The sequence below is a fragment of the Streptopelia decaocto genome (genome assembly GCF_964273445.1).
Source record: "Streptopelia decaocto genome assembly, chromosome: 1".
In the NCBI taxonomy this organism is placed as follows: Eukaryota; Metazoa; Chordata; class Aves; order Columbiformes; family Columbidae; genus Streptopelia; species Streptopelia decaocto.
In genome coordinates, this window is record NC_138663.1 from 57,007,888 (window position 1) to 57,026,142 (window position 18,255).

Sequence of the window (18,255 nt, forward strand, 5' to 3'; positions counted from 1 at the left end):
GTTATACGTTTGTATTACAAAAAATAAAAGGTTTTATGTGACTTTTTCCTCAAGGGTTAATTCCAGCTGGTGTTCCTCATCTTGCTGCCAGATACAAATCTCTTGGAATATATGTAAAGCTGTTTGTTCTAGAGTCAAGCTGGCCAAAGACAGGTACCTATCCCAGTAGAGAGAGCAAAAACCGATGACTAAACCCACCAACTTTCACATCCATCTCTGCTTGTAAATAAGTCAATATTTGGTTAGCTTTTTTCTTGAGTTCTTTGGGCTTTTTGCTTTGTTTTCTTCAGAGAGTTAGATGTTTTCCCTCCTAAACTTGTTCTGAAAACTAGAGCACTAACTGCATTTTAACGCCTTCAGTTTTCCTCATAGTTATGTAGAAAAGTATCTTAAGTTTTGGCTAGGGCTAATGACCCAATTAAAACAATGTTAACTATTTTTCTCTCAGAATCAGAGCATTAATTCACATTTTCTACTGTGATGTGAACTGGGGGAAAAGAGATTAAATGCTTTGGACAATTTAGCAAGTTATGGCCTTTTGAAGATGAAGTGCTCATAGAAAAACTTACTACAGAGAATTTGTAAGTTGGGTTTAAGGGGCTTTTGATTATTGCTAAGGTATGATTTACAATGTGTAAAAGCAGCAACACCCGAATAGGAGGAGCCCAGCACTAGTTTTGGCTGACAGCAGTTTGTAAGTTCATGCTGTGCATTAGTTGAGAAAAAAAAAAAAAAAAGTAAAAGTGCAACATTTAAATATTTTCATAAACACATATGCTTTGTAAATCACATCGTCTCTGGAGCATGTTTCAGTCCCAAAGACCATTTGACATGTCAGACAGCTCAGAGCAAAGCACAGGCCTTGTTTCAGGGATGAATTCTCAATCAGCCGTCCACCCATCTCCTTATCTACTGATAGTGCTTTAATTCAGACCGAGACCTTCTCTTACAGCTGAGTTATTGATGATGGAGAAACAGCAGAGCAACAAGTGTTCCCTAGTTTCTCCAAGACCAATGATAATTCAAGCATGGATCACAGCATCTAGTTTGAGGCTTACTTCAGTCAAACCAGCCACTTACGCCTCTGAGAAAGAAAAGAAAAAGAAAAAAAAAAAAGGAAAAGGAAAAAGGAAAAGGAACTTTTCATAAAACTCAACTCTTCAAGTGCTCCCAACTTAAAACAGTTGTGTTATTGTGATTTATGTACAGGGACCTTACCCAGGCCAGTTTATGTAATTACTGGCAATGCTAGCACTAGGCACATGTGGCTGGAAGGTCAGCTCTTTAATGTTGGCTGTTTAATGCCACCTACTTTGTGCCAGCTTCAACATTTTATTTCAAAACAAAGCATCATTAGGCCAAGAAGGTGAGGCATACACATATTTTAATTTGACTCACTTCTATCAGTTGCATGATGTTTTATTCACAATATTGCTGGCAATTAATTCTAAATTGCATGTATTTTACCTGCTGTCACACATCAGCACCAGTGCAACTCAGGCATTTTGACAAACATAACTGGAAAACCTTCTATTTGAAATGAAGGTACAAAGTTTCTATGGAATTCTGTATCACATTAGTGTGGAAACACGAAGCACCATGGACAGCCAAGTGGCTGTTACCGTTAGGAAAGCTGCAAAGCTGTTGGCCATAGGTATGAAAAGCTTCTTAAGAATAGAGTTTTCAGACATCAAAGTTTTCGAACCAAAATCGTGCAAGGACCACTTGATGTTTTTCCTCAAGAGATTCTGAAAACAGAACTACTACTGACATTTCTAGGGTTTTTTACATTTGTTGGCTAGTATTAATGACATAATTATTTCCATTATGCTTGGGAAGGAGAGAAGAGGAAATACTGAATTTCGATACATCACCACCATATTTTATAGTCTTCAGAAGAAAGCAAGAAGGCCATCTGGACAAAACTTCAACCTTGTATTTTCTTATTACTTACTTTCTGAATTTATCAGTATTACGCTAACAGAGGCCATTTGGGCTTTGCCGAATCTCTGTCACTTAATAACCGAGAAAGGAGCACATTCAAATTGCTGTCATGCAGTACTAACACAGCAAAAAATTCTAAGCCTACTTACAGGAGAAACATGTGACAGAACAGCAGTAAAAAGGAAACAAAAACTTGGAGAAAAATTTAGACTGCAGGTAAACAGATTTTGTTTTGGTTTTTTGTTGTTGTTGCTTGGGTTTGTTTTTTTTTTTTTGCTTCATTTTGTTGGAGTTTTTGTTTGTTTGTTTCTTTGTTTTTAAACCACTGAGTAATGAGTGAAATACAAGGGCCAGGGGGAGGAATAGACAGGTGCCTGAAGCAATGATTTAAAGAAAAGCAAAAAAAAGTTTTACTAACAAAATACAATACAGTGACACTAACATTGGGAAATACTGAAGTAACCCACAGACAATTTTCAATGTAAAATCAATAGTTTATTGCCATGCTACAATTTTTTTTTTTCCAAGTGAAGTTGGCACTGGTAAAGGGGAAAAATGTTGTCATAGTACATAACACATTTTTTAAAAATGCACATTTGGTAAGCTTTCTCAAGGACAGCTTAAAACAAGTGAAATTTTTTTAAGAATAATGTGGAATGGCATAAAAATACACTCTTTCTGCATAGTACAATAACACTTTTTTCATAAAAGAAATATGGAATGTTTGTAAAAACAAATTCATTGAACAGGGCAAATTGAAGTTTTAGAAACAATTTGGCAATGGTACTCCCACTGTTTAGACTTTTTTATATAAAAGAAATAAAAATCTAGAAAGCTACCTTTATACAAAGTTGCTATATTTATGCCTTTAAGTAGGAAAAAAACCATTTTATAATGCAAATTAGGACATACAATAATCTTACAATATCATACAATGTAATGACAAGAAAGGAACATACAACATAAGATTTTGGCCTTTGTAGAAATGTCTATTTCTGCATTTAATAAATGCATTTGTGGCACACTGGTGACTATTGTATTCTTACTACTACCAGTTGGCTTTCATGCTAGAGCGGCGTTCGGCTGTACTGTAATGGCAGGTCTGCAGGTGAGCTGGAACCCGGACTGTTTTTCAGGAGACGAAAGGTGATGCTGCAGTGACGCGAGATGTTAAAAAGGCAACGTGCCCGCTGGTTGCGACATCTGTGCTGTGGGACCCCAGACAACACTCTTTCCTTTCATACCAGAGCATTTCTTATACATTCAGTTTTAAGTACCAAAGTCTTACAAGTGAGAACATCTGTGTTCGAGATTTGGCAAAATCTCAGGGAAAATACAAAGTTAGTACCAAATATATATTATATATAAAATGTGGGTGTATGATATACACACATATTCTAATGCAAAAAAACTGCATTAATATGGAGTTAAATTTGCTGACATCCATTCCTAAATAACATAACCATTAAAAAACAGGTGTAATCCTGATCTTTCACACACTTTAGAATCACTTCCTCTTTCATACATAATAGTTAAAGCAATATATATGCAAGTATGACTAAGAAATCAAAATTCACATAATAATCTGAACTCTGACCACAACAAATAGGATTTTTTTTTTTCAGTACATGTATTTAAATATATTTATATTTTTACAGTATTTTTAGACCATTCCTGAAGAACTTGACCAACCAGGTCCTCAGGTGTAACAGAGCTGTTACATCAGCAGAACTTGATCTTGTAGGAAACGCATCCAGCGGCCCTCGAAGTCAACATGAATCATTCGTTTGGCTTCAAAGGATGCTGCACGGGGCCCAAACAAGCTCCAGAAGGATCGCCCTGCTACCAGGGAAGGTTCCCTGATGCCATCAAAGCTACTACCCTCACACTTCCTTTCCTCCTGCCAAGGGGAAGGACCGGAGCAAAGGACACAGGAACTCCGGGCTCTCCAGGCTGAGGACGGAGGGAACAGGCAGAGCAGAGCCCCAGCACCAGGGAGCAGCGCGGGGAGCTTTGGGGCACCTTGTGGACTAAGGCTTCTCGAGGAAAGCGGAGGAGCTGCTCCTCCACGCTCATCGCTTGGCAATTCGGTCGCCATGGGTCTCAGACGTGAGCTACGGCTGGGACACCAAGGCATTAAGGGCTTTGCAAACACAGAGGAAGACAGTCCCTGTTCGGAAGGGCTCGAGCCTATTTCTTAATCGTATTTTTTACATAAACTCCTTTGTATATACACATATTTGCTACATAAAATAGAATTACACCGAAGTAATGGATATAGCAGAAAACATTGTCACAATATATGTATATTACCACACTAAATAATTACGAAAACTGCAAGAAAAATTTCAAAATGCCCTTTGTAATATATAAAAATATAGAAATGTCCAACACTTGTTTCATCAACTTTAAAGGTAACTTTATCTCTCATATTCTATCTGTACACCTACGTATTTCCAAACAAAATACTGCGTTAATCTGGAGTAAACGCCGTGTTAGGATAATATCCTCTTAAGACATCTGACAGACTTGGTCACAACAACTTACAGCACAGTATCACAAGAAATAACAAATACATGGTCAGAGTTACAGCTGCTATGTTTTTTTTTTCTTATTCACTTATCTTGTCCAAAAGAGGAAGTAATTCCTAAAGATTGCAGAAGAACCTTAACTCATGACTTCCCATCTTTCATACATGCTCTCTAAGGACATCAGCAACCCTGACTCCATCTTAACGCAGTTTTTTGTGATGGAATTTCTCATGTACTTTTTATTTTCGGAGTGTATATGAATTTAAAATAAAAATATTGTAAATGAACTTATATTTATATTAAGTAAATACTGTCAAATATAAATGCCTGAATTGCTACCTTAAGGAAAAGATGGGAAAGATCTTATCATTAAATTCAAAAAACCAGTAATTCTATCTATCAAACTGAAGGACCAAAGTTCTTTAAGGGAAACAGGAGAATTTCAGATTTAAGTCCACTATTAGTTCCTACTACATCCATTTATCTTATTTGCAGCCATTAAATAAATTAGTACAGTGCAGAAATGAATCTCACCATTGATCCCACCTTACATGAAGAGGAGAATACTGCTTAGAAATAGAGGTCCAAATCAGATCCATCATTATATGCTCAAAGTAGTAACTGACATCAATCAGAACTTGCATTTTCACTTCACCAACAGTGAATAAAGACAGTCTGCTCTCTCTCTCTCTCATTGAAAAGTGGTTAAGTATAAAACAGAAACAAGGACAGCCAGATTTTGAGCCAATACACACTGTTATAAAACCAGCAAAATCAGCTGCTGGTCTGTCACCTGCAAAAGAGCAGCCCTGTTTTGACATTGTTTTGGACTTGGTACAGCTTAGACCTGTCTGTGGCCCTTTTTACGCCAAAGCCCTAGTCAGAGGTATAAACAAACACACAAAATCCAAACGTCTGGAGGGGAGCAGGTATTAAGTAGTTTATGGTATGAAATGTCTATTTGAACATTTAAGATGTTTACAAAAGTCTATAAAGACTTTAATAGGAACATGAAGAGGTGTGCTTCAACGCCCACCATTATGCTCAACTCCTGTCATAAGCAAAATGTACTTATCAGCTTCTCAGAATGGTCTTTCTTGTATTGTTTTATGGAGTCACTAAGGAACACCACAAAATTAAAATTGGTCCTCTTCTTGACATCAATTTGAGGAAAAAAAAAATAACCAAACATCTTCCTGCTATGGATTAAATTATTGTTAACTGTATTTCTAGTACAATCTTTATTATGTACTTTTGGTTGCTGTTTCACCTTCTTTATCAACTCAGTTTCTTTGTTTCAAAGATACACCAGTGTATGTCTTCCCCAAATCATTGCGTTAAGGGCATACCTACAGATTATCGCTTTCCCTTGTCAAATGTGCATGAAGGGTAGCAGCCAACTGCATGTTACAGATGAAAAGTAGAACTGACAGAGAGGCTGCCGTTTTGCAGGACCTAGTTTCTGTAAACTTAACATATCTCAGTTACTACAGAAAATGGTCACATATTTGTAACCATCTCTCAGACTATACACTTGTGGGCCCAAAATAAATATGATCTAAATACTGTGGAGAGATTTCAGCTAGAAACCGAATCCTAGATTACAGACACTAAACCTAACATCACAGCCTTTAAAGAGACCGAATTGAAAAAATATTTACCGAGTCTCAAAGGGTAAAGTGCATTGAAACTACTTCTACAACATCTACTTCAAGGGGCGAAAAGAAGGAATGCTAAAGACGAACAGCATGGGTAACAGGGATTACCCAGTATGTTTGCAGCGTACACGAAAAGAGAAAGCATTATCCCACCTGTAAAATGTAAGAGAGTAAAAAAAAAAAATAGTCCTGGAAATATGCCATAACTTGTTAATATAAGGCTACAGAAAGTTGGTATTTCAATATGTTCTCGGTTCCGGGGACCAGAGCTAAGAAAACTCCCCCTATGAAGTACTGTGAAACTTGCAATAATATAAAAAAAATTACTCAGACCATCTCTTGCATCTGAGACTATTCAGGATAAACACGAAGGACAGTGCACTGCAACTAAGGAGGGATATGGTTGGTTGGTATAATTTTGGCGGGTCACTTGGGATCTACCTGAGGCTTCTGTTTCCCTATTTCTCAATTAAGAATATTACTTTCCTGCCTCACAGGTGTATTTGAAAGGTCCAGTTAATTAGTATTTCTAAAAAACCCCATATTATATAGATGAGGACAAAATATTTCTAGGCAGCTAGCTAGCTCAAACACGTTTGCCTCAAAACACATGCGTCAGCATTACTCAGCCCATAAATTATAAGCTAAGAAGAAGAATCACACCAGTGTCATTAACCCGGTAAATATTTTAAAGTACCTGGTAATTTCTCTTCAGTACAGACCAAGACTGGTCCATAGCATAAGGTGAGGCAATGGCAAAGATGTGAAGGAGCATGAATACTGCAGACCTGTAAAATGTCTAGCCCTAGGTCATCATTACCTTCTTGAGTACCAAGGTCAAGTACCACAAGTCAATGAGTCTATCACAAGAGTATGCGTAAGTTGACCATGAAATCATTAATGAGTTGGTTTGGGATTTTTTTTACTCTCGTTGAAGTTCCTCGTAACAGTCTCACTGACTCCCGTCTTTTACTTCTGCAAATTGCGTTATTTGTGCATTTGGTATTTCAGTACCATACAGTCTGTAAAGAATAATGAAAGTCAGAGTTGCCCAATATCCCTTGATGATGTGGCACGTACTTCAGGTGTTGCCACTGTTGCCGCTACTAAGCTGAGAGAACACCAAAGAAAAAGTTACCAAAGGAACAGGAATACACTCCAATTTAAAAGACTGAAAATAATCATAGTTCTTTATAAAACTTCAATTAAAATATTGCATGAAGACCTTAATTCATTTTTCAGATCTCCAAATGGCTTTTCTTGCATGTTTTTCCTCAATCACAGTTCAAGGATTATTTTACATCACACCAGTTCACACAAGTGTCAGTTCCTTTGCAATCACAGGCTCAAGAATAATCTCTTCTGCTGCTAGTACCAAGGTGCACCTGCAATACTGCCAGAATTCTAAAATTATTCAGAGTATTAAAAAAAACAAAACAAACAAACCCCAAAACTTCTGCTAAGGGTGCATCTGGCATATTCAACAAACAACATTCTACCTGGATGTACCTGTAACACTGAGCAGCCATCATTGTAACCAAGTTCACCAACTGCAAAAGGAATAGAAGTACGCTTGTAGATAATACTACCTTCAGATAATTTAGTACATATCTTTCTAAATTAAAGTATACTATCGACTATGGATGCACATTGCTAGAATGCACAATTTTCTTTAAGAACTATCAAGTCCAGTACCCTGCCTCCCGTGTAACCTGTGTCTGATGCTTTAGAGGAAGACAATAACTGCATAATAAACCTTTCCAGTTGTGCAATAATGCATGCTGCTGGAGAGCTGGGGTATTTCTGTCAGGCATAAAACAAGTAGAACACTGGACAAAGACAACCATTTGACCTTCAAGAGTCTGTCAAATGTGGAGAGTAAGACAAACACATAAATGACCCTGAACAATAATTAAAGCTATGTACAAAATTTTTACTTTTAAAACAGGACATTACTGAACAGATAAAAAAGAAACACACAAATGCAAAGAAAGGAAGGCACACTTAACTAAGAAATGACAAGAGAGCCTTAATTCATACAGCCAACCTGTGAATTCCTTCACAAAAAACAGAAACAAAAACCACCACTCAGATTAAAATTCTGTCAGATTTCACAGGGAACTTGATATGCCACTCAGAATTCTCTTCTAGCGGAAGAAGCTTAAGGCTGAGTTTAGATGCATTTATAGCTCTGATCAATGAACTTCAATGTGACCTCTCAAATGTCACACAAGTTAAGAAAACTATTGGGAATTAGAGGCCTTCTTGCCCATGCGGTATTAAAAAAAAAAAGGCAAACAACCAAACACAGACAAAAAAAGGTGTGGTGTCTATATCCCTTGAGATGAACCAATATATCTTGTGTACGTCAAACTGAGTGAATTAATGCATTACACACATTTCATCCTGGCGGAGACACTTCAATGAGGAATGAACATAAGATAGATACCTTGAATGATTGAGGTTTACCTGCTAATAATGCACATATCAAGAGGCTTTAAAAAGTGTTATAAATGCCATTAACGAGTATAGGCACCAGACCAGAATATTTATAAATTCAAAACTGGCATGTCACTCAGACTAATCAATTTAAAGAGGCACTGTGAAAGGTGGTGATGCTGCTATGCAGTAATTACTACTACTGTAGAATGAAATAGTGTTACCTAAATGAATACTTGCTCTACATTAATTCCCTTTAGTTAGACAAGTACATGAAGTATGCAGAAAAAGTTCTATTAGTCTATAAAAGGCGTTAGTGTTAAGAAATGCAAAGTATTTGCATCTTGAATTTTATAAACTTCACAAAAGGTGCAAATGATTTAATGCTTCCCAGGCTCACATAGGCAGGTCAGTACTGTTATGTCTAGTTTTCCTAGAAGTACCATCATCTCGGGGCAGTGCTTTTTGCAAGCTTGACATAGCAGCAGTTCTTTCAATGTCTATCACAGCATACAGCTCTGTGCGCCTGGTTGGAGTTTGCGGAAGTGGAGTGGTGGGGGTTTTTGGAGTCTGAGGGTTGTCGGAGTCACTACCACCTTCCAAGTCAACCTGTATGTAGTTGAGCTGCCTGTGTTCTAAACTTGGACGCCTAATGTCAAAGTTAAAGACTGTTGGGGTACAGTCCCGACGTCGTGTAAATTCTACTTTATGAGCACTTGTTGGTACTGTTACATTCTCTGTATTGACGTAATTATGCATTGGATCTAGGTTATTGTGATAGCCATTCAGAGATGGGGTCTTTGGTCCTAAACTGTCATCTTCATCTCTACTCAGCTTGTGGGCTTCCCAAACAGGAGGCAAGGATGGCAAGTTCTCATAGTTCAACAGTGCAGTTCTCCTCTGAGCAGAGTTGTTAATGTTCTGGGTGTCTGAAGTACTGGTTGATGTCAAACGACCTCTCCTGACCCCTGAGGCACTAGGGATTGATAACCTATTTATATTTTCATACACCAATTTATTACCAGATGGTGTTTCTCGACGTTCATCGCTGTCGTACCCTGTGTCCCATTCAGTGTTGTTTGTGCTGCTGCCACTGACTTGGTCTCTCCCAAGTTGCTCCAGTTTCTCTCTTTCCATTAACTGCCTTTGAACAGGTGTTGGTCCTAAAACAAACTTGACTCCTTCAGGCTCCAGGAGAACCTGTGCATCTCTGTCATCAGTACACATCTGGTCTTCTTTCTCTTTAGTTGTCTCAGTGTTGGAAAGCTTTGACTCCAGTGGCGCATGCACACTTGATCGATTTTTTCTTTCCTCTTGTACCCCAGTAGTGTTGACGTAAGTATGCACCTGAAAGGGGAAGAAAAAAAAAAATGCAATTCAAATGCTATTTGCACCTTTTTTTCCCCTCCAAATTGCTTTCCTTAACTCCCTACTTCTCTAATAAAAATACCTGAAAACCAAATCTTGTGATAACGGCTGTTTAAAAGCAAAGGTCATGCCTCTCAAATTTGCGGAACTGTGCACAGTTTGGTTTGGGGTTTTTCGCCCCCTGAAATTTTGTTGTTGGTTTTGTTAACATTATCCTAACAAAAGAACAGAATTTACATACTGCATTAATAATTATTTTATCTCAGTTGTGTCCTAGTTACAGCTTTTCAGGGTCTATTCCAGCTCTGGTCAGGGAAACCTTGGGCTGCTCCAACTTAACTCATTAGATCACTTGGACAAATCAGTGATGCAGGGCTCTACTTTGCTGTCTACTTTCCAAAACAATGACAATAGTCACTTTGGCTAAATTTATCTTTGTAATTTCCACACCACAAAGGAAATTTATGGTCCATTTAAAAACTGAAGTAGAAAAATACACAATTCCGTATGAACTGTGGCACTCAGAATTAAAAAGGAGCAGGAGTTGGCACCAGATGCCACTAAGAAAGGCATAAATACACCACTAGTTTATCCCTCCAAGTTCCCACGGTGGATCAACACAAGCTGAAAGGGAAGGACTGGAGTAATGGATTCCTTCTCTACATTTTAATTCTATATCTGGATACCCAAACAGCAAAAGTAGTATTTTATAGCAACAGTCATCTAACTTTACCAACTTCTCTGTCAAGCTCTATAAGCTGAAGTGTTATTTGCAGCTCATGTGACTCCTACACTGATACTTTAAACTCATTTACTCTTCAATAACTCCAACAATAACACTTTCACTCTTTCTGTGGGGGCTCCTAACAAATCCCTTCCCATAAGACAACTCACTGCACTTTGCTCTGGTTACCTTCTCCCGTTTCCAACACTGTTTGTTGTGACACATGGGAGTCTTCCTAAACCACGTTACATTTTATTACACATGACTAACATTTTCATTAGCAACCTGAATGAAGAGATAGAACAGACCACCTGAAAGTTTTCAGTCTATCCCAGATTGGTAGGGTTTCCACTGAGAGGGATCTCAGCAGCCTGAAGAACTGATCTCATAGAAACCTCATGAAGTTCAGCAACAGAAAAGGCAAAGTCCAGTGCCTAGTATGGAACGCCACCAACAGCACAGGCTAGGCACCAATGGACTTGAAAACAGCCTTGCAGAGAAGCACCAGGTGTCCAGGTGGATGGTAAGTTGAATGGGAGTCAGCAGTGTGCCCTTGCAGCAATGAAAACCAAATGTGCATTGTTTTGTGCTAGCAAAAGCACCACCAGTAGGTTAAAGAAAGTGATTATTACCGTCAATTCAGCACTTGCACTGGGGAGCCCAGCTTCAGTCTCACAAGACAGACATCACCATACTGGAGCAAGTCCAGTGGAGGACCATGATTAGAAGGGCTGGAGCATACAAGGAGAAGCTGAGAAGCATCCTTGTTCAGTCTTAAGAGAAGGTCAGGAAAAACACTAATAGCTGTTTTCAGCTTCCTAATAGATAAAGAAAATACAAAGCCAGACTCTTTTTGGAGATGTAAGGGTGGGTGTCAAGAGGACAGGACCAGACTCTTTTCAGTAGTGCCCAACAACAGAGTAATGGGCACGCACTGAAGGACAGGAGGTTCCACCTAAACATGAGGAGAAACTTCTTCTCAGTGAGGGTGCCAGAGCCATGGAACAGGCTGTCCAGAGAGGCTGTGGAGTCTCCTTCTCTGGAGACATTCAAAAGCCCCCTGGACACATTCCTGTGCAATTTGCTCTGGGTGACCCTGCTTTAGCAGGTGGGTTAGACTGGATGATCTCCAGGGGTCCCTTCCAACCTCAACCATTCTGTGATTCTGCCAACAGGAGTTCCAGATTTTCTCCTTGACAGAAATAAACCAAATAGCTTATGTTCAGCAAAAAGCTAAGGGGCAACGGACAACAGCTGTAACAGGAAAAAAAAAAAAAATGATGACATATTAGGGAGAAAAACTTTCCCAAAAGTGCTCAAACACTGGAACACAAGGCTCAAAGCATGACAGAACAAGGCTCTGTACAGCCACATCTAACTTTAAAATTTGACCTAGAGGACTCTAGAGGTCCCTTCTAACCTAAATTATTCCATGATTTCTATTTGCGAAATAGTAGACTTATATGCAAAAAGCATAATTTATGTGTTTAAAAATCATTATGGAAATTGTTGAAGAGTCTATGCAAACTTTCTATATCTTTATTTGTATATAAATATGAAGAGCAACTTAAAATAGTTACTCTTCCTCAACAAGCCATGCTACAAAGTATAATTTTAAAGATGCAAAGCAAATACTATTCTGAGGTAGCTAGCGTGTTATAGAAATACATTACTACTGATAAACACAAATGAAAGCATACAGAACAAGCATTAGAAAAAAACTGAACTACTGTAGAACCTAAGTTATATAAGGGGGAAAAAAAAATACCCACTGGCTCCTCTGCTACAAGTAAAGGATGTGTTGATTCTTCACCAACAGAGGGGAGGCGTGCACTTCCGACAGAAGGATGTCTGCTGGAAGGATGCGATGAAGCGTCTCCAAAAGATGGGTATCTGGGATAGCCGTTAGGTAAACTTTGTGCATTGAACCCAGGAGCTGATTCAATTAGAAAACAAGCAAAAACATATTAAAATAGGACATTTTACTGCATATAAGTAAGATGCTTTATATCTTCATTTATGATTCACAAAAGAGAAATTAAAATATGTAAAATAGACTCAGTTTTGCTGAGGGGAAAGAAAAGGAAAGCAAATGGCAGAGTATAGCATCCCAGTATTTACTAGGAAACATCTGAAGCAACCGCTGAAATCTAGGTGTATTACATACCACAGTCCTCCCAGTAAACTCCCTGTTCAACTTCTTGTACCATTAACAACATGCTTCCCTAACAAACAGGGACTTATTTACCGAAGCTTTCCCTGAAATAATAACCTGGAATTCCTAATTTCAAATATCAAGCCATATGCCTGGGATTACTTAAAATCCTCTGGTATTTTTACAAGGCCTTCACTCTACTCATCCATCTACCCATAGCAAAAGAAAGATTGCAAAACCACTATACAAGTGATATTACCATTACTTTTTTTCCTAATAAAAAGGTTGGAATATCGCCCAATATTAACATTTCTCAGAAATCCTACAAGTAAAATATGGTGATAAAGCAACTCAACATGTGTGCACTAAAGCAGTGCATTCCTATGCAACAACTAAGTTCCCAAAACTTATTTCTTAAAGCTGAATAACTTGACGATGGCAATTTTGTTCCCCAGACTTAAGATTGTCAAAAGAGAATCCTCAGCAAGTACCTCAAGAGAATGCATTACTGGTAATTAGCCTCTTAGCTGAAAATAGCATTTAATTTGCATTAAATCTTCAAGTAATTAAAAAGGAAACTAATTTAAAGCCAAGTAGCACATTACATTCAGGTATGTCATCTGACAGTGTAACCATACTTACTGGTAGGTGTTCGAGGGGTTCTTGGAGCTTCCAACTCAGTTTGATGATTATTCCTTTCTACTACTGGTTCTTCTACCACATTTATGCTATTATTCTGCATTATCTCTTGCAACATATTAAATAGCTCTTCTGCACGTGCACATTTAAAGGCAAAGATTCCTATAAGTACACAAGAAAAAAAATCAAAATCCTTTAACATAAGAAACATGCCTTAAAACGTATATAACTTTCAAACAATAAGACTGGAATCCATGTAATGAATACCTGTTAAAGAAGCAAAAACGTTAAGAAATTTTAATTGCATCAAAACACACAAAATTATTCTAGGAACCTTTGAAGAATAAGATTCCCATGCACCAAAAGTTAAATTAGAAAAATGATTCAGTTAAAATCAAAACTAAGTTTTGAGTGCTCAATCAGGGGTTAAAACCAAACCAAAACAAACAACAGGGCAAGATTTTTTCTTTTTTAAGCGGATATAAAGGATACCTGCTAAATATATATATATATTTAAGTGAAACTACTGTGGTGCTACAAGGTCATGTTTTTTAAACCAATTTCTATTAAATTACCATAAAAATAAGAAACCTGCACAACTGGAAAGAAGGATTTAAACACTGGGTAAAATTTAGTTTCTTTAAGAAGATTAAAATGAAAAGCTACTAAGACAAACTGTGTGAAACAGACAGCAACAAACTAATAGTTTTAGGCTAAAGGATAAACACAGAACACAAAGTTAGCAGCAATACCATCTATTTTGCGTGTGTATTGTGCCACTTTGCCTTGAAACAGCAGGGAGCGCCCCAACTTACCCTCACCAGCAAAGTCGCAGCTTTGGATTATTCTTCCATTGAAAGCATGAAGTTAAAGTTGACATGCTTGTTAACCGTGGGTGCAGGTGCTCATTTTTTCAAGTGAGTATTACAGTCTTAAAACACTCTTTACTAAAAACTACCTACCCATATAGTTTGTTCTCTAAGTGCAATTATGATAATATGCTGGCAATTACTATTATTGTATCTTTATTTAAGGATGCAGAACTGTGACAGATCAGAACCAGGAGAAATGCTTCACATGGCAGAAGTTCATAAAAAAGCAGCTGGGAAGATACCAAATGGGCTAAGAGGAATGATGCTCAGCAATTAGTATTCTGCTGGTGCAGTGAATAAGCTTCATGCTTGCAACACAGCAGCTGTAGAGCTGCTTCTGCTACATGTCCCCAACTCATGATCCAGCTCAAGTGCAATACTCCACACCTAACTTTTTTATTATTTCTGAAAATTCACACTGGATACTTAATTCTTAAGGGAGAAAAAAAGGTTCACAAGCTTTAAAAAGCTCCCAGTATGTTTCTGAGAAATTCAGCTGCCTTTATCCCTTTGTTTAAAAAAAGTGATTCCAAATTGCTGATTCCTTAAAATATGAGATGAACCAAACTGGCACTGAAACTGCAAGCAAAAACAACTTGATGAAACCTTCATTTTTATTAAATACAGTCACATTAAATACAATGTGATCTGTCCCTTACACAATATGCTGACACACCAGCTCCTCCAAGTTTTCTGTCCTGAATTATCTATTAGCTGTGCGCCCAAAACATGTCTTGAACGTTTTTAATACCTAGCACAAACTCAATGTTTCGCCATCAGTGCATTCTGACAACTTATCAATAGATATAATTTGAGATTAAATGGAAAACACAAACAAGAATGTTGGCTCATGCAATCGGTAAAGTTGTGGGGCAGTATTGAGAGTATTCTCAAATGAAAAACTTCTCAGTCATCTCACCAAGTGAAGATTAAGTTTTGCAACTGTGCCCACAAAAGCCAGTGTAGGTCTGAGGAACAATGCTCCATTGCAAAATGGAAGCAAAGAGAACATTTTTTGCCAGATTTCTTTTTTTTCTCAATATTCACAGTATTTTAATATTACATAAGGCAGGCAAGAAACAAAAGAGGGAGGAAAGGGCTGCTGCTCACACAGCCTGCTTAATCTTCTCTATTAACAAACAGGAGGGAAGCAGGGAAGTCCATTAGACTTGGTGGAAAAATTTGCAGATGTGCTAATAGGCCATGGAAAAGAACCTTCAAAATAGTATTTTCAATGGAATTTTATTAGTATCTATTTTATGTGTTTAGAAGCAGCAGTAAATTAAACCTGTAAAATCAAATAAAGTGATTTTCTTCAAAACAAAGTTTATTGCTTTCTTCTTAGAAGTCTGAAAAGTTAGTTTAGTATGGAGTATACCACATTTGAAAATATCTCTATTTCTCATTAGGAGATGAGCTCAGAATGCCTCCTAAATTCTTATTAAAAAACAAAACAAAACACACCTGTCTTTACCTCTGCTTGGATAATGAAGATTGTTTATTATCAAGTGCTTTCAACTTCCTGATTTTTTACAGTGAAATTTAAAAAAATGCAATTGCTAGATACCATTATTGATAAAACCACTAGTAAATGCTAAAAAAACTGTAAGAAAATGAACCATAAGAATTCCAACTACACACAGCTACATCAAGGCAGAAAGATGCAAAAAGAGGCAGAGACTTCAGCCAAAACAGCTATTTCCTCAGCACTGCAGTGAGGAGAGAGAAAAGCCTCAATTTTCTCACTGGGAGCCAACCTTGGGCAAGGCAGGCATGATCTGGGAACTGGAAAGGTAACCACCTTTTCCCAGTTAAAGCCACACAGAAAATAACTGAGCGTAGCTGGAGTTCACACACTTCATAGAAAAATGTGTCAAAGTTTGAGAATTATGTCACTGATAGAAATGAAAGTGGCATTTGTTTTAGGACGAAGATGAAACCCAAGTGTGTTACTGAAGGGTAGGAACATTCAGCCCATGCCAATGCTCCAGTCCTTTAAGAATCTAAAAACAGAGATTTCTTTGAATTCTGAGGAGATTCCTCCACAGTTTCAGGTTTCACTGCTCCTCCCCAAAAGTCAAGTCAGCCCCTAAGGTAGGAGAATCTCCCTGTCAAAACCATCTCCCAAGCTGACCAGAAGTATCCACACATACATGAAGTGTTCCAGACTGACAATGCCGAAAATTACGTGCAACTCAAATCCTGATTTTACCGTAAGACCATTCGTCATAAGGTAACTTACTTTTTTCTTTTCAGAAACCACATTCAAACTATAGCCTTTATAAACCTTGCCAAAGAACAGGTAAACGTACTTTTTTAAAACATCTTCCACCACCAAAAAGCTTTATATGCAAAAATTCCACATACCTTGTCCAGTTTGACACCTTCGGCCACTTTCAAAAGAGAAAAGATTTGAGTCATAGCCATAGCGACGGAGACAGAGGTAGTGCCATTTTACAGAGTCCCTTTTACGGGTGTACAAAATTAGTTCTGTATCTGTAAGCTCCATTATGCCAGAACCCAGTTCATTACCATCATCATCCACATTAATGACCTATAAAAAGAGAAGTTAAATAGCATTAGGTAAGGACTCTTTTGAGCACCAATACCATTACTAATAATGTTAATGTTTCACCTATGTGCTTCATCTGCCTTGCGGCATGAGTTATGATCCTTAAGGTAAAAGTCTTAAAAAAAACAAACCTCACCAAACCAGTTCCTTTCCTCCCCCAGCACAGAATTAATAGACATTTTAAAGCAATATGAATGAGACTGCATAACATCGTTGTAAAATCTGAGGAAAAATTTTAAATAGAAGAGATACATAAGTTTGGGGTTTTTTCTGAATTGGCTTTATGTACGTATTCTAGTATTTCCATACAGATAAGGCATACCCCAGCTAATGGAATCCTTCAGAGCCCCATCCCTAAAATAAATATTTGCTTTGTCATATAACCCCACTTACAGTTGGGAAAAGGAATGAAAAAGGATAAGGGGCTCCAAGATAAAGCTCCCTTCACATACCTGTATAGCTTTGCACTATGCTGAATCACCACACCGTTTTAGATTTTTTTTCCTGCCTTTTTAACATCAACAAATAATTCAAATACCCTATGGTTATCTGGCATGAAAACATGTGTATAAAGCTTAAACTCTTATTCTTTCTGCTTTTCAACCAGTTGGAGGTCATCCACATCTTTCATGGAATTTGGACAATGTGTATTTCCTCTGCATGTATCTTATCTCACAATACTCTTCTAGTGGGATTCTTTCTTACCCAATAAAAAGGCTATCAAAAAATCTTCCCTATGGTATCAATTAATGTTACTCCTTCAAGAGACAACTTGAAACCTAGTAAATTGAAAAGACTTAGGAATAGTTTCATCTGCCACTGAGGATTACGCCAACTTTCTTCATTTTGCAAATTACATTATTTCATCTACTCCCCCCTGCTGCTAAATCAGTAACCCACACCAACAATAGAGAAATTCTGCGAGGAGAAAAAAAAATAGGAACTAGTTACACAAAGTGATGTCAAATGCATAAAAAGCAAGAAACCAGAAAAATACTCTATCCTTCAGCTTTTTGTACTGATAATATTAAACATTTCCAGAAATTCCCATGGCTTTAAAGCTCATTTCAGTGTTGCCCTAAGGCAACACATGAATCATTTTTCACCATGGAAGCATTACATTCATTTGCCAACTCACAGAGACAGTTTGGAGCACAGAAGCAAATCTTATTTGTGTGACTATGCAAAGGTATATTTACTTAAAGTCACTGACGTCAGCGGCTTTACATTAAGCATGTTAAGCACATGAACAAGTGTTCACAAGCTTACAAATTCCAGAGATGTAAGAGACAGAAGCATGTTTATCAATAAAATTTCTTCAAGTAAAGGATAAAAGTTCTCAAAATGCTACAG

At 37.6% G+C, this 18,255-nt stretch overlaps 1 protein-coding gene across 5 annotated transcripts in view; it reads right to left on the reverse strand.

Annotated features, from left to right (window-relative positions):
- Positions 1-8,968: 8,968 nt before the first annotated feature.
- The window catches only part of FRS2 (fibroblast growth factor receptor substrate 2), a gene marked incomplete at its 3' end in the record, with an annotated part of 51,248 nt that continues 41,961 nt past the window's right edge, over positions 8,969-18,255 (reverse strand). For all 5 annotated transcript variants that reach the window (XM_082043671.1, XM_082043675.1, XM_082043672.1 and 2 more), the window contains 4 exons: positions 16,698-16,884; positions 13,462-13,620; positions 12,437-12,600; positions 8,969-9,919 (listed from right to left, as the gene is read on the reverse strand). In XM_082043671.1, the coding sequence (XP_081899797.1) occupies positions 8,969-9,919; positions 12,437-12,600; positions 13,462-13,620; positions 16,698-16,884 (1,461 nt within the window). The remainder of the gene's footprint in view (positions 9,920-12,436; positions 12,601-13,461; positions 13,621-16,697; positions 16,885-18,255) is intronic.